Source organism: Actinia tenebrosa, unplaced genomic scaffold (genome assembly GCF_029948245.1).
Source record: "Actinia tenebrosa isolate PJP-AT-01 unplaced genomic scaffold, QUT_ActTen_1.0 PGA_scaffold5__44_contigs__length_20552954, whole genome shotgun sequence".
In the NCBI taxonomy this organism is placed as follows: domain Eukaryota; kingdom Metazoa; phylum Cnidaria; class Anthozoa; order Actiniaria; family Actiniidae; genus Actinia; species Actinia tenebrosa.
In genome coordinates, this window is record NW_028292582.1 from 13,926,846 (window position 1) to 13,944,348 (window position 17,503).

Here is a 17,503-nt window from a genome sequence, read left to right on the forward strand (position 1 = left end):
TAAAATGTCCAAACCATTGCGTGATTCTTTCACAATAAATAAAGCGAATTATTTGTTGGCTCGTTTTTCTGACGAAAAAATATCCATTTCGTTGGCTTATCAGAGTCACGACTCCGTCAAAACCGGTCTAGTCCGAACCATGATGAAATACTGTTTTTTTATTGTGTGTGTAACTTCAAAGAATAAGAGAGAAAAATAGCTTGAAATAAAAAAATTATCTTATTTGTGAGACTCGCATATAGTTAGGAATAATTCTTGAAAATTATATGTTCTTTGCGGGAGTTGATGTTCTTGTGGGAATTGATGTTCTTAGTAATGTTGGGATATGGACTCATAAACTTCAGAAGACTTTGAAATAAGTTTATTTTTGCAATGGTATTTTTTCATCAAAACTGTACAATTATTTACAATAAAAAAGATATTTGATACATGAAAACCAAAACACTTTCCTCTGATACGATTTTTTTATGGTTCAGAGAATATTGCTTTGTTAATTGCTATTGCGTGCCATCAATAACTATCTCTTAAGTACTACATACTTTCATATATACACGATGGCTTGTTTCAACTGAAAACACCCTGGGTTTAACTTACAATCTTTATAGCAAAGCAACATAATCCTAAATACAAGGCACATTTCAGGGAAGTGGAGAAGTGCTATATAAAGCTTAAAAATGCAAAACCTAAAACTGATTTCGTTCAGAAATAGATCAAGGATTTTAACTTCAGTTAATCTCACATACATGTTCCTCCGAGTCAAATTAAGTGATCCTTAAGTTTTTAAGAACGACATACATTTTTGAAAAGCATTTACATAACTGTACAAAACTATATACAAGGTATTTAAATATAAACATGCTTCTATAAACTTCTTAGTCTATCATGGCGTTTTGCAGCGCTTAAGGGAGTAGTTTCTCATCGGTTTACTTTGAATACCACTGAAAGTATGACATCGTCGAAACTTTGGTTTCACTGTCTTTTCTTGCCTTATGCTGCATTCTGATAGCATTCGTCTTCTCTTTTGGCATACTTGCCGACTGACATGAGACTTGACTGTTGATTTCTTTCCTCTGCTAAAGAAGCAGTATCCACAGGCCCACACGAAGGCTTCTTCGGCAGATCGATACCCGTTAGCTTTTCTTCGACTGGTTTCTTGAAGGTGGTTGGTCTTCATGACTTTTAACAGTCCTGCAAAGTTGGCTTGCTCTTGGATTGAGACGATATCGTTTTGGTCTTGGATTTTTGTCGATATCTAAGAAGATAATAATTGAAAGCAATGAATTTAGTATCAGGCGCCAACACCCCCCTTTCGCCTGCCCATGAACCTAAGAAGCCTTCTTTTCCCCCCTCAACTGACAAAGCTCAACATGTTTCGTAAGTTCTAAATCAATCTCATAAGCTAGCCGTGACCTGAATTTCATAAGTCCAGAGATAATTGTTTCTAGGGTCCGATAAAAGTTAAAGAACGTTTTTCGGTTTTCTTAGTTAACCAGGTAATTCATTTTAACTCTTTGTATATGGAACAAGGGGCCAAGAGCAAGAGAGCGCCCGCTTTGGCAAAAATAACCCAATTTGTATAACCTGGGGAGTGCATGAAAAAGGGCATTTTGTATGGAGTTTGTGTGTACATGTACTTCATACTGATGTTTACTAAACACATTAACTTACCACACTTTTGTCAAGTGTGCTTCCAGGCGCTAATGCTATCTTCTTTGTTCCATAATCCAAAACACCTTTTGACGTTGTATCGTCAGAGAACACGCTGTCTTGACATGGGAAGGGCTTGAATTTGCTGTTTCGAATGCTTTCTAAAGCACAGGACTTTGGCATTGAATCGGATAACTCTAGAAGAAACGAAACACATGAATATATGGTTTTTTTGCTGGTTATAGATACCGAGAAATTGAAAAAAATAAAGAGATCATTAAAAGGACAATAACAAACTATTATCCCTAGGGTATTAACAATGGTCATTAGCAGAATGTGTTTAAATAACAAAATTTAAAATAATAAAAAAAGATAACTAGAACGAGAACAAAAAATGAAAATACATACCTTCAATATTCGAAGAGTAAAGGCTCGACGACAAGCAGATTGAGCTGGCATCCATACGAGATATTGGAATCTGCCTCAGTTTTGTTTTGAAGCCTTTTTCATCTTCTGTTGAAAATATTGTACGTGATTAGTATTAAAGCTTTATGACGAACATCAGGATATGCGATTTTTTACTTATCCTCGCGTACTGACTAGGTTACCAACATATAGTGCATTTCTAAGGAAGTAGTAACATATTTCCATATGCGTGCATATAAAAATACATGAATACATCTGTGATAAGTATAAATACATTTACTGAATATATATGTTCTCATATACTAAAAAGAAACCTAGTTTAGCCACTTTAAGTGATTTTAGACGTTTATACCTATACAAAATCAAAAACTATTGGTGAAATCAAATCAAATACACTTTATGGATAAAACTGACTCGATCCGAAACACAAACCTCTCGTTCACTAACCGGAAAACCAAGAAGTAAAGCATTCAAAAGTTGGCGCATCTATAGAAAATGATTTTGCAGAAAGATCGTGCAAGATGTAAGAAAAATATATCTTGTAATAATCTCATCTTGTATATACGCTCACTGAAGCCCAACTGTGCCATCCAGAGCGGCCATGTTGGATAGATCTACAGTATGATGTCGACTTTCTTTCGTTCTCAGTTTACGTTTTCTTTTAAATTCGTAGGAAAGCGGTATTGGGCATATCAAGACATAAGTAAAGAATCTATGAATCAATGAAAAATCTCTATAGAGCGATAAGGACAACCTATCAGTGTATTAGGAAATGAGCATTTCCGTCTATAGAAAGCTCCTTTATGAGCCCCACTGTTTATAGTATTTTAGTTTACTGGCAGAACCTGAGTATTTGTTTTTCTATCATCCTTTTCTTGGCTTGAACTTTCGAATTTTTTGCAAAGATTGCTCCTTGAATTTAAACTTATTTAATCAAACTTATTATGCATCAGTACTTGAATAAATTGGCTGACTGAATACCTAAAATAAAACTTACCATATTCTTGGATATTTCTTCGGATCTGGAATGACTTTGAAAAGTGGCAAACAGATCTACCGTCTTCTAATTGTACCTTGGCAATAAATTGCCAGAAAGATGAGGTGTTTTTCAGACAGTCTGTTGTTTCAGAACTTGGAGGCAAGCACTGAGACAAGCACTTTAAGTCTACAGATAGCATTCCTGTTCTTCGGTTATATTCAGAAGGGAGACAAATTGGACCTGAGTTTGAAAACAAACAGCAAGTTTAAACTTCAAAGAATTCATGTTAGAATTAAAGGTATTGATCAGGGAGACGGGTTGTCTTTCCATGTGAAGGAAGCATTTAATCCATTTTGCATCACAACAAACTATAATGAATAATTTTCTTTAATAGTCAAAGTCAAAGCAAATTATTCCTGCAGTTGTTGCTTTTTTGCTCATTTGCATGTACTAATTAGGGTTTCGTGAGCAAAAGCATTGTTACCTAGAGAACAAGAATATATATATATATGTATATATCGATTTATTTAAAAAAAGACTGGTACTTACCGTGAGAACAATGTCCAGACAAGCCATCTTGGAATTGTTTCAGGTAGAGCTTTACACCATTAACTTTGCGACCAGTTTTCACGTATACACAAAGGAAAGAATCCTCGGTTCCCTCAGCGTGCTTGAAGTATACATCTTTGATATTGAGAAAGTCAACTCGAATGTCCTCTTCCATGGGCTCTTCCTTGATATTATAGGGGAGGTCATTTGAAATTGCATGAAAACTGTCTAGGTCTAGCAAATCAATTTTGTTCATGCCATCTATGATGTTAGGCAGGGTAAAATAACAGCTTGTTGATGTTTCACGTTTGATCAGACAGCTAACGGTTTGACGTGGAAAATAGGTATTGTCCCAGAAAGAGCAAGAGTCACTTGGGTTACCCTCATAATAAATTGTTGTACCGTGGTCCACAGAAATATCCGGAACCAGACGGTAATTTTTCTGATCCTTAGCTGAGAACAAGGCTGAAATAAAGCACGTAAAATAGAAATATGAAACATAAGGAAAAGATAAAGGGAGAGCCTTAGTTTATTCCTGTACTCCAATATTCATTTCTACTATTCAGTCAAGAAGCAAGCCAACGTGGCTTTTTTTAACACCCATTAAAATCGTTATCTGTGTTTAAAAAAACACAACAGTTTCAATATTGCCCTAATGAGAGATAATGGAGATAATCATTTCATGTGGGAGGGCATAAGTTTTCGTGAGCAAAAAAACAGGTGACCAAGGTAGTGAAGTATAATGAAGTATGTTCTACACAATAATTCAAAAACATAATTTGAAGAACAAGAAAATGATAGAAACCTTTGCCAAATTCAATTTTAGAGTCTAAGCCAATGAATGCATATTGAAACCAGTTAACTTGGCATCTGGGTCAATCGCAGGTGAGCAAATGAGCAAGTACAACGAGCGAATAACAAATAAAATAGGTCGCTGAAGTGGTAGATGGAAAGAAGCACTGGAAATCATTATTAGAACGAGTTAAACAGGTAGCATAATTGGTTTTATTTAGTAACATCCCGCTGTTTACGTCAAAGAATTTATATTAGATAGAAAGTAAACGGTTTACTCACTAATCAGCGTTGAGAGCTCATTATCAGATAGCAGGGGGGGGGAATGAGAATCACCGTCGAATATAAACATCTTTTATTATCAATGAAATAAAAAAAGGATTTACTTAACACGAGTATTTATCTCCAAACACTAGGACAGGGTAAATCTCTATCACATTAACACGATTTCATATTGGTTGATCACAATGTCTTTTTTCTCTCAGCGCCACTTGACCATGAGGTGTATAATTATTGATCAAAGATTAGTATTGATATTGGTGAGTTGGTATGCAAAGTTCCGTCAAGTTTAATGCATCAAGAAAAAAGCACAGAAATGATTATCAAAAACAACTAGATGTTTAAATCAATAAAATTAAGAATTTTAAACAATATCCGAAGCTTATATATCGGAAACTACCGAATGAGTTGCTTGCTTGGCAAAATAATTTCTTTGGATCAAGCTAGCAGGTGCTTATCACGTGTCGTGCTATAAAAAAAACTCGAGTGAATCATAAAAAGAACAATAAGACAAGCTTCATGTTCGTTTCTAGTGACAGTTTTTATAAATAAAAATGTTTTTATTGCAGTCTGTATTTTTTATTTCCTACTAATAGTTTTGTGTAACCTATGGAAACTTGAGTTTCCGTTATAAAGGAAATGACATCGTTTAAAGCACAACATAACTTATTTAGACTACAGCGCAAGTTCGGGAACAATACATGGACAAATTATAATTACAAAGAAATGGAAGGGAAAAAAAAGGAAAAAAAACTTTCTTGTAATTCATAAAAGTGATTAAACATAAATTGTATAATTTAAAAACAAACCTTTTTCCTCGAGTTGTTGAGGCATTGAGTCCAGCGTGCTCAAGCTCTGGTCCTCGTTACGGGTCTGGAAAAAGCATCCCAAGTCATTTTCAGAACATCGGCCACAATAAGTCTCGAATCCCGCACTGCAGTTAGATTTGGTGCTTCTGGATATAGAAGAAAATTCCATTTCATTGTTTGCCGACTCAGCTTTTAAAGCTTCCAGGACAAATTCATTTGCTAGTGACAGTTCCCTATCCAGGTCTGGATCAATCATGTTACAATCTGATAGTATCGTTAACGCTTTCATGAGAATTCAGACGTTTACTTTGACTGGAGAGCCACAACTACTTCTGCCGTTCGCCACGGCTCCGGGGCACTTTATACATAAATGTGTGGGCGGAAGTTATCAAGTGTCTTACATTGTACCTCGCGTCATTGCGTGATTTGACAATCCGTTTCCGGTTGGATGGTCACAACTTGGTTTCGTGTCTTGTGCGGGGGCTGAGGGCAATACAAGGCACAATACTGACACACCAAGACTACTAGCGTGAGATCAAATTTTCAATTCTAAATCTTTAAGTTAAATTGTCAAGAGTTTTTTTATTGCAATTGCAATAAAAATTAGCTCCATTTCTAAGAAGTTTTGGCTTGGTCTGCTCTATTAGCGACTGTCGTGACTTCTTAGAGCCTATTTTACGTTTCCTATTGGTTGCCGGAGATTTCTATTTCCTCTAGCTTGCCCTGTTAATCTGTAACTTTATCCATGTGTCTAGCTTTCATAACAGACACAGTTAAAAATTGAATTGAAGTATTCTACATGGATAAACTTTATATCTTCAAATTCTTTATATTTCTGAGGCCCGAAAAGATCAAATGCATCAAGCCTGACTACGTTGTTTGGTCTCATGACTAGTTTTCCTGTTAAACTAGACTTTAGTTCAACGAAATATATATTGTTTCTTTATTAACATAAGTAACAAATCCTTTGTTTTAGGAAACAGCCAACATCCTTTTCTTTAGGCCCCCTCTCTGCTTTTCCGGAAGACTGGTTTTGATTACCATCAAAGATAAAGCAAGACAAGTTTGACTTGTGGGTCAAAAGAGTGACGTAGCCAACACTCCCATAATTAAGACGTTTATGTTTCGCAATGCGAACGACGGTAGCGGTCATGGCGCATGCGCACTATGTATTAAATGACATGAAAATCAATGAAATGTTACCAATACGTAAGAACGGTATGACGTGACGGTCACAGACTCTAAGGGCCTCGCCTAATTTGGAGGTTTCGCAATCTATGCCGACATACGTCACTGAGTAGAAGCTCAGCCGCATAATTAAACTCAACGACCTTACAATGAGCCAGTTGCGAAATCTTCAATGGTTTTTCACGGTTAGCAAGCCTGCGAATATTGAAACCTCAATCACAAATATATTAGTATAATTATTGTCAATATTTGACTAAAAGGTTTAGATCGGCAGGAAATAAGTCAAAACATCGACAAAGAAAGAAAAAGCATTAGATATTAGGCATATTTGGACACAGACCCTTACTTTTTCCCTGTTATTATTTCCTACAACCAAAATAGAAAAGAGTATACAGAACTTCCGGAACGTTTATTTGCACAATCCAAACCAAACCAAAACTACCTTTTGAAACTGACCCAATGACGACCAAAGTTACTGTTTTGCTCGAGACCGACAATTTTTATGATGTCCGAGGTAAAAGCGCTCTAGAGAAGGATACATGTGGACATGCATGGGTTTCAATTCAAACCGATCAGGGAAAGCGGGCATAGGTCTGTAAGTGTAAGTGATTCTACATATACTACAGATAAACTGTATGTTTTTAAAATATTGAACCTACAAGTGAAATATTTCAAGGAGTTAACATTATTTAGTACTTGGTGGATGCAACGTAATGGTTGTTAAGATTGATTATAGTGAAAATTGAAGCTCGTGTAACCAGGATAAATAACCTACCCTGGTCCCAGAGGCCCGACGATATTTCTCCACGTATATTTTGAGCCGCGAAGTGGACTCGCTGCTTCGCAACTCGCTAGCCGCTTCGCGGATCCAAATATACGTGCCCGGGAGAAAAATTCGTCGAGCCTCTGGGACCAGGGTATAAATAACCAGGACTACCGAAAAAAAATTTCCCTGGCTTATTTTTTTTTAGAAGTAGTTTTTCAAACCTGTAGCGCTGGTTTCATTTCAAAATACATTTTTTGGGAATAAAAAGAAGAGATATAACTTTATAAAAAAGAATAAGGAATAAAAAGTTCGTAATTTTCACGTTGCAACATTGTTATAGGATCACATATGTTATACGGTGTAACATGTCTAAGGTGCATTGGACTATATATTGAATCATGAAGTGAATGTGCAGTCATCTTCATAGTCAGTAATAGCCGCTATAAAGTTCACTGCCTATGGTCCACTGCTCTATCAGTACTTAGATCATGAGAACAAAGTTGACATCATATGGTCAGCAAAACGTTATGGTATCAGAACCCCGATCTTCCTGCAGTTTGTATTTATTCATGTATTTATATATATATATATATATATATATATATATATATATATATATATATATATATATATTGTTTTTTATTGTGTGTATGTATTTTTTTAGTTATCAGTCACTAAGTTTTTTTATCTCTTGAATGATGCCGTAATCGCTAAGGGTTTCCGAATAACGGACGATTATATGCTGACCGACATCCGTATCAAAAACCAGGCACGTAATGTCCAATAATTTTATGTTCTTTTGGAAAGAGGGGGACCTTATAATTGTAGAAAGAGCAAGAAAATCGGAGGGCTTTGAATTTTTTGTGATGGTAGTAAAAATTCTACCCCACTCCTCCCCTCTTCGTACTGAACCAAGCGTAGTGTATGTACACCCAGGAAATACGATACTAAAAAGTTCGAACATTTTATTTTTATACGATATGTATTACATTGCCTAGCTCTCTAATAACCTTTACCTTCGCGTGTCTAGAACACTGATCAAAGCTTTAATGTCAAACTCCGGAATATTAAATTTATTTCACGCTTCATTAATTATTTTTTATCCATGAGTGTTAATGGTTAATTACTGTTATATGAGGATGTCTTTTAGTAATAATAGCTCGCGAGCGTTTCTTTTTAATGAGGGCTTCAGGGAATCATTAGTGAACGTCAAGTATCAGTTAACAATGTTATGACGTTATGATCAGACTGCGTCCAATATAAATGAGCAACCTATAGTTAAACAAGCTCTGCAGGTGTTCACAGAGACAACTAGTTGGATATGTATGTAAAAGGAAAAGAATTAGAAATAATTATCACCAATTTATATTATAATTCACAGTAGCACTTATATGCTGTGAGCAGAATTCTGTATTAATCAGTTGTGTTCTATTATATCAATAATACTATACATTTAATACTATACATTTACTATACATCTATACAAATGTTTGTATTTGTATTCACTATAAATATGTACGAATATTTGTACACGGTCCATAACTTCAGTCGACGCTTCCTTCTTAGTTTCTTTACTTTGTCGATCGATTAACCGTCCGCGCTTCATTTCATACAAATGAGTTATAATTTAACAGAGCCACCTGCAGTCACCCCAATAAAGCATTTATACTCTATTACGTTCTACTGAAATACGAAATAAAAGAAAAGGAAAAAATAAAAGTACAGCACAGTACAGTAAGAACAGAACAGAAAAAGAAGAAAAGTGAGCGATCAAAATAAAAAACAACAGTACAAAACCATAAGAAAACCTCTTTATATTAGATGAACAAAAGACTCGATTTTTCTTTTTTCTATCATTTGGTTTAGATGTTTTTTTTTCTTTTCTTTTGTTTCTTTCCTTTGCTTGATTCTGATCAAGTAACGAAAAGCCTCATTTGATGATCACCCAATAAACTCAACAGTTTTCATTTTCTTTCGGCTCTGAAGTCCCTGAAAAAAACTGACAGTTGGATGAAAGGAAAACGTTTTAGCCATCCTTCTATTCAAGCAAGAAAGACAAACATAATCTTTGACATAATCTTTGATCAAACAAGTTTGTTTAATACATTTTACGAGAAAAACGCAATCGACACTCGTACTTGCAAGAAAAGAACAACCAACTAGGTTTATACTTTCATACTTTACACGCGAACTCCATCTGTGTTTAACAGCGTGACTCACTCACTGAGGTCGGTTTGAGGTCAAAGCTTTTCAGATTCTTCTGCTGTACAAAACCACAATCTAACACACACGCACAGCGGCCAATATCCGCTTTCCATTCAACTGGCTCTTGAAGATATTTTGTAAAAACTTGGCGTCAAAGACAATTACGAAACGCCCCAAAAGGAATTTTATAAAGAGTTTGGTATATGCATGGTATAAAAGCTATTTTTTGAATAACACTAACTTTGAAAGACAGGCTTAGTATATTTATAGTACAAAGTATAATAGACCAATTGCCTCACTGATATGCATATACAATACTTTGACGTAAGTTAAGTAAATGACTACCGGTTCTATTGTTTAGTCGGATTCATGGTTGACTTGATGTCATAATGAACACATTAACATATCAAAATAAACATTCCAGTGACGTATGGACAGAACTATAGAAAACCCTTCGAATTCAAAATGGCTATTGTAATGTTCACTTTCCAGATACCTGTTGGTTAAGAATACTAGTAAACCCTTACACACGATCAATTATCTTCGAGGTGTGAGTTGTACAACCAACGACCTTTCAAAGACAAATACAAGAGATAGATATCAAATTCCATTGTTTCTCAATTGAAATCGTGCACCTACTCGTCAGTCAATGGCTAAGTTGGGTTACTAAGACTTGTCTTTCGGCAATCTTCGAAAACGATCGGATTTCCGCCAATTGACTGATGCCCTGAAATTTAACTCACTTTGTCTATTTCTTGGTATAACCTAGTTCATATAGAGTGCATACCATATATTCGTGAAAACGTTTTGTATGATGCACTTTAGCATGCGGTGGTGTCAGTGAGCGGGCAGTGAGTGATCAATACTTACTGACTGACTGTTAGAGGGCTTATAAGATTGAAGTAGTGTGTTCAATGCAAGCTAGTGTAGATCGTTGATGTGACAAAACAGAAATATTAAAAAATTAAGATAAACTTTCACTACCATGGGTCACTAACCAGGGTCCAAATTGGAAAATAGACTTTACGTGATACTAGCCAATAAATATGCCTTTGATATTATTGGTAAAAGGTGGTTTAATTCAGGAACTGTAATGTGTAGTATGTGTAGGCCCAACACTTTAGGAACGGAGTAAACGGAAACCCTTTTTCATAAGTATTCTATAAAGTATCCCAAGTTAACGCTTATTGATAATTTTTTTCTTTCTGGTAACTAATGGTTTCTGGAGGCGAAAGAGTGTGCTGTTGTCATCAGTAAATGTTCACTTTAATCTACTTTAGCTATAAGTCCTTCCGTCGAAGCTTCAAGTTTCAAGTCCGTGGCTACTTGGGCACCAGAAGTTCACTTCTGGTCCATTTGACGGGGCTCACCCTGATTCCCCGTTGATAGCGACTGAACGCCGGAGCACGGAACTTGCAACCTAAGTATACCGAGTGACAGATGACATTCATTGACGGCAAAATAAACCATCCATGAGATATTTACTTCATGTGATCAAAAAATCAAAGTTTCGAAATAATTTGTAAAGTTCGCTACCCACATAAAGCAATTGGGGAGTGGAAGAGGTTGGGCTAGTTCAAGTCCGACAGAACCGGAAAAGGAAGCCACGTTCTGTCAACACGGTGTACAATTTCAAAATACCGTTACGTGACAGTAATAGCGCATGGACGCAAAGGAGGACCTAGACGACGATGTCCAACATAGTATCAGTACGTTTTAATGACCAAAAAAACAGTACTCAAAAATATCAAAACAATCCTCACTTGAAAAGGATACTTTAGGGGAACAGTAAAAGTGTAAAATCTGTCATTCTAGTGGAGGTCCTGCTTTTTAAAAAAATAACGTCCATCGACTTTTATATAGCGGTTCGGGAGTTTTGAAATACGAAACTTTTATTCCTCATTTGATCTTAAGCTTTCTATTTACGGTTGACTATCTTAATCAATATTTCCGAAAATGTGGACATTCTTTTTACGACTAAGAATAGCCTAATAGATGAAGGTTTACAAGCAGAATCTTCATTTTTCAGACATAGAACTTCTTGATGTCCGGATATGTTGCAAGTTCCTTGAGCTGATTTCTTTGGCCTGATCGCATCGAATCCTGGCAAAAAAAGCTCCATTTCATCATTCCTATGCTCAACTGCATAGCTTAGGCATTAAGAGAGCATTTCGTCTTATTACAGAAAGTGATATTTTATTAAATTATAAATTTATGTGTGTATATACAGAAAGTATTTCGCAACACTACGACAGCTGGTGGCTACCTGCGATTACGAAGGTGTGGCTTGCGTTAACAGCGGGATAGAATTGAGATATGTATATGTGCCTGTTTGCACTAGGAAGAAAAAAATTGTTCGACCAAACAAAAGTCATGACCAAATTTTGGTTCGGCCAAAAACTGTTTGGCCCGTTGTGTTCGCACTACTGAGAAACCAAAATCTACCGCAAACCGCTTATGTCAATCAAAATTCAATACTATCTGCCGAAAGAGAGCGGATTACTTCTGAGCTCGGTACAAATCTTGGTAAAAATTTGGTAAACTCAAGACAAACAGCTACTCAATAACCTTTATGCCTCGATTTTACCGCTTTCACTGCATTCGTTCTGTTACATATCATGAAAACTGACAGTTTTGAAATTTGACAAAATTTTGACCAAGATCCTTCGAAGCAGGCCGACGGCGTCTTTGAAGTTTGGAAAGACAAGACAAAATTTGGTAAGAAAAAAAAAAAGCGTTTTATTTTCCCTGTGTTCTGGTTTTCTCTAAACAGATTTGTGCCTTATCTCGTTGGTGAATCAGGTCAGTTTATTTTGTGCACTGGTTGAAAGCAAAGAATTTCTACGTATCGTACTCAAGTCCTTTTTAAATCATTTCTTATCTTGTGGAGGACCCAAGTCCGTTGTTTTGTGTACTTAGTAGTTAGCAAGGAAGCAGTACGGATTGTGAATGCCCTATTAATAACAAAAGATCGTTTTTCGTCACAGATAACAAAGAGCCGTGCCACAGGGTTACCACCTTTAAGGTTTCATGTTTTATATGTACTAAATTACAATCCAAGCAACAAAAACGTGCTCCACGAGTTTACATACAATATCCAAGTCATCCGGCAAACTATCCAGCGCTTGTTTCGGCATTCATAGTGAATTTCAACACGGGATACAACTGCGGATGTATTACTTTCTCTGGTACAGAGCATATCTAACTCAATCGTATGTATGTGACCATACTATCACAGGAAACTGAATGTAATCTAAAAACTTCCAAATAAATACTTCTGTTGCCTTCTGCAATTGTTTGGATCCGGTTCTAGTCTCCAAGTACTACTTTTCTTTGGCTCAGCTACAAATTTTCTATTGAACCGCTTCCACCACACGAGTACTTAAGTCCGTAAAGGATAGGAGTGGCCAGTATTTGGCACGTGTTTCTACATTTTAGTTAGTTGTTTCCTATTTATTCAATTATTATTACTCTTTTTGCTCATTTAAGGGATCAAATCAGTTCTTAGCGTCCGTATATCAAGTTCTGGATGCACATGCACGGAAAACTGTTAAGCAGGAAGGACGCTATCTGAAGATACGCACGAGGCGTACCCTTTAAGAGATGAAGAAATAACTATTGAGTACACTATCCACTGCATGCGCTCCACCCATTTTTTATTATGGTACGTAGTCAGCCAGTCAGAGCCAGTCAGTCAGTCAGCCTTTAAACTAAAAGACGTTTTTTCTCATTTATATCTTGTAATGTTTATATTGTCATTTTTTGGTGCTAGATAAAACATTGTCTCGTTATATCGTTAGATATATTTATTTGTCCATTTGATCCATCGAAAACCCATCTACCCATCCATCCACCTATACCCAACGATTTATTCATTTTGTTATCATAGTCTCGCAGCTATTCATTTACTCATTCAAGCACAGTCATTTATTTATTTATCTATCAATTAATTAATCCATCCATCCGCCGAGTCGTGTATTCATTCAGACCTAAGTTGTGCTTATTCTATTCTGTCCCGGGGCAGGCAGTATAATTATTGCTATAATAATAAGATTGATTGCCATAACAACCACAATCTCTCGATAAAATATTATTCGGGCATTATTGCCAACTTACCAAAAACCCAGTTAGACTAAAACCTTGCTAATAGTTTCAAGATGAAATGGATATTTTTGAGTGTATATATGCACCGCATACATTACATGTGTGTATATTGAGGATATTACATGGGCGCGCGGAGATACGAAATTTATCTTCGAGTGTTGAAAAGATCTCTCAAGAGTGAGCGATTTTAGCTTTTGAGATTTACCTAGTTACTATTGTTGGTATGGATTTAGAGCATTGAGGCAAAATTAAAATCTTGTCTCTATGGAAACGCCAGTTCCTTCATGTAATGACAGTAAAAGCTGTGAACTGACCAAAGCGATACCCCAACACAGGCAGCCCAAACAAGGTTCATGTGTATTGTTTATAAGGGAATGTATGGGAGTTATGATAAAGTCATGACAATAAAATGGTTCACTCAACAATTTGCCTCAAAACTTGCTGCAGTTGTTGCTTTTACTTTGTTCGGTCTTCTGGCGAAGTTTCAGCTCGATTTGAGGCCGTTTGATGTTTTTTTTTCAAAATCCGCTCTTCTCTACCTAAATAATGGAAGGCTGGAGGCTTAGCACCCGATATCGATTACATCACGTTAGAAAATCCAAAAAATCTCTCTCTCCTCTCGAACCGCAATAAAAATGCAACATATCAAAGGAAGGATAATTACTCTATTATGACATGTATTTATACACAGGAACCTTGTTTGGGCTGCCTGTGTAGAGTCTCGGTAATTTCTTGTTGAATGAAAAAAGGGCCGCCGGGTGCGGTAAGCTTTGTCTAGACGTCGGCACGTCAGTTTACACATAATTGGTTCACTCCACATGTGCATTTACGTAATGATCACACTTGAGTGCAGCCTGAAACCAACGAACTAAAATGAAAACGCTAACGGGAAAAAATGGAATCTTCGGCACATGCGATTTCAATACCATTTTTAAGTCATTGCGCGTATAGTATTAAAAAAAGTCTTACTGAATACTTGATTAATTGAGTTTCGCATTAGCAGACTGGAGTTGAGATTATAACATTGTGTGGGTGTATTTCATAAGTTTCCTTGGCAAATCTATGCTCGAAAGTCACTTAAGTAGCTTAATTGGTTTGTGCTATGAAAAGCCCCTTCAATCAGCATTACAGCTACCACCTTCAATTTGCTAAGTTATCATCTTACTATCGTTTGCATGATATCATTAAACTATATTGCATTTTGTCTCTCCTATTATTAAGGTAGGCTGTGTCAGGCTTTGACTTGGAAGTTTTCACGAAGTTTACTTTCATTATTTTCACTGATTTCATGCAACAGTTACAACTATATCCAAGCTTACTTAATCTAATTATTTCAAAAACGTTTTTTTCTTCAGAGGACGGTGATATTGAGTGTAAGGATTTCGGATTAAACGCGTAGAGTTTGTTTCAAACATGACGTTTCGCCATGAGGTTTTAAGTACAAAGTGCCTCGTGGTCTGTGATGATAATGAATTGATTTGTTATATTTAGTAAAGGGATTGCGCCATATATATATTTTAAAAATAGGTTGATGTCTTTTTTTTTTATGACGCTTTTATATATTATATTGCCCTCTTGAGACAAGTTCTAATCAAGAGTTGTAAAAATAGAATGCGCACCCTGTAAATGTCCGGTGGTAAGTGCATGGCTCTCAAAAACTGGTGATGCGCGCAGTACGACGGCTTCCTGCATGATACGAAAATGAAGCAGTGGATCGGCTAAAAGGAGAACTGAATCATTTTTCCATCACGTACACAGCCAGGTTTTTTCTTAATTTGATTGAGACCCCTTTTCGTGTCAAAATCAATTGACTGAGAATTCCTATTGAGGTTTATGCATCTTAAAATAGGGTTTAAGTGGTGTACCGTCCTCTTATCTGCATATTCAGTTTACTGTACGTTCATCAGGCCTATCTTAGAGTATGCATGTCCAGTGTGGCATTCCTCGCTAATACAAAAGCTAAGGGATCAAGTCGAACAGATTCAAAGGAGAGCAACTAAGATCATCTTACCAATTTTCTCATATAATGAACGTTTGCATTAGCCTGGTCTTGTTACTCTTAAATGAACGTAGGGAATTACTCACACGTAAATTTTATGCTTCTATTTTTTCTGAATCAGATCGTATTCATGACCTGTTACCAAATATTTTTCATCATAGGTATGCTTTAAGATGCCCTAGGTCTATTCCACTGATGAAATGCAATACCAAACGTTTTCAAAATAGCTTTTTACCTTATTGTATTAGGACTTGGGACGCTGATCCTTAAATAAATTTTTAATAGATTTTATCATATATAGCGTATTTATTTCTTTATATATTTTTTCATTCTTATGTATTTCATTTCATTTCATTTTACTTTACTTATAGCCAACTCTTAGGTTATCAATAGCTAGCAGGTTAAAGAAAAGAGACTACAAAACGTATCGCTGAATAATAAGAGATCAATAAGAGAGGCTAGGAATCTACTACAGGTTTTCCCCGATAGATCCTATCAACTAAACGGCATGAATAAATGAATTAAACTAAACTGACCTAAATCGATCCTTAGAACTTAACCTTATAATTCTCCAATCTAACTAAATGTATCCTTGAACTAAAGAGGGAAAAAGGAACAAATGGTCTATACTGAGTAAAACCTTCAATATATTTGTATATCTTTTATATATATTTATTCATAAACTTAAGTTTTTCAATTTTATATTGCCAATTAAGTACTAATAAATATTATCTTATCTTATGAAAGTGTGAAGATCACAACATTTCGCTGACAGGAGTTGAGTACGGGTACTTCGCACGATTTAGGCTGATCTACACACAAAATGGCGCGATTCAGCTTCAAACTTTTAAGTCTTTTTTTCCTTCTTTTTAAACTACAACGCGAAGTGACGATAAAACATTTGATTAACTCACAACAAATAATAGCTAGTCTTGTATCTACCTCAAGATTTTCATTTGTTCAAGAAAACTTGATATTAAAATTTATAGAGCTTTTGTCAGAAAAAACTGACAATAAATTTTTAATTTTTAGTTTCAAAAGTAAGAATGGATATTTATGTTAAATGCATGGCTCCTGAAAAAAAAATCTAAACAGGCCGACGGTGAGATACGTATAATTATCCTTCGAGCACAAATTATGTTTCCTCCCTCTCCGTGGGGTTGAGTGCCGACAGGCTGGTCGAGGAAAAAACATGAAAAAAAAAAAGGGTTGAGGGCAGAAAAAGACCTCTGCAAACACGTGAATCGTGAACAAATGCAAGAATCTTGCTAGTCGGCTTTTATGTGCACTATGCCCCATAATCTTGGTCGGTGCGCTTTACATAAATATAATCTGCTCATAAGTTAAGAAAACTTGAAATGTGCAAAAATAATAATATAACGCAGGTAGCAGTCCACACCATTGTTCTTTGTGTCATGCTTAGTCATTCTATAATTGACGAGTTTTCAAATGCCAGTATTTTTCTTAAAAAAGACAAATATCAGGAATTATAATATCTAGGTAACTGCTTGGTGTGTATATCAAGGATCTTTTAGCGTAAATGTTAATGACTAAGGAACATTAAAAATATATTGGTTGGGAAGGGTGCTATGTTATTACCAAAATTTAATAAATATATGATGGGTAAAACCTATTACATCGCTGCATATTAACCAAAAAATATTCTCAATGAACCCGGCAAAAAACCGCTCCGTCGCTGGAGATGCTCCCTGATCCCCTCCAACCTGTTAGTTATAAAACGGGTTTTATAATTAATTGCT

General features: G+C 35.8%; 1 protein-coding gene and 1 long non-coding RNA gene across 2 annotated transcripts; one reads left to right on the forward strand and one right to left on the reverse strand.

Annotated features, from left to right (window-relative positions):
* Nucleotides 1-356: 356 nt before the first annotated feature.
* On the reverse strand, nucleotides 357-5,805 carry LOC116290799 (uncharacterized). Its single transcript, XM_031697907.2, has 6 exons — nucleotides 5,482-5,805; nucleotides 3,602-4,066; nucleotides 3,071-3,292; nucleotides 2,056-2,160; nucleotides 1,669-1,844; nucleotides 357-1,252 (listed from the first exon to the last, which is right to left on the reverse strand). Exons 1-6 carry the CDS (start codon nucleotides 5,768-5,770, stop codon nucleotides 881-883), a joined length of 1,629 nt encoding a protein of 542 aa, XP_031553767.1. The 5' UTR covers nucleotides 5,771-5,805; the 3' UTR covers nucleotides 357-880.
* Nucleotides 5,806-12,009: 6,204 nt separating this feature from the next.
* On the forward strand, nucleotides 12,010-13,431 carry LOC116290801 (uncharacterized). The gene is made up of 2 exons (XR_004196506.1): nucleotides 12,010-12,358; nucleotides 13,130-13,431. It is a non-coding gene; the product is annotated as an uncharacterized LOC116290801 (long non-coding RNA).
* The last annotated feature ends 4,072 nt before the right edge of the window (nucleotides 13,432-17,503 follow it).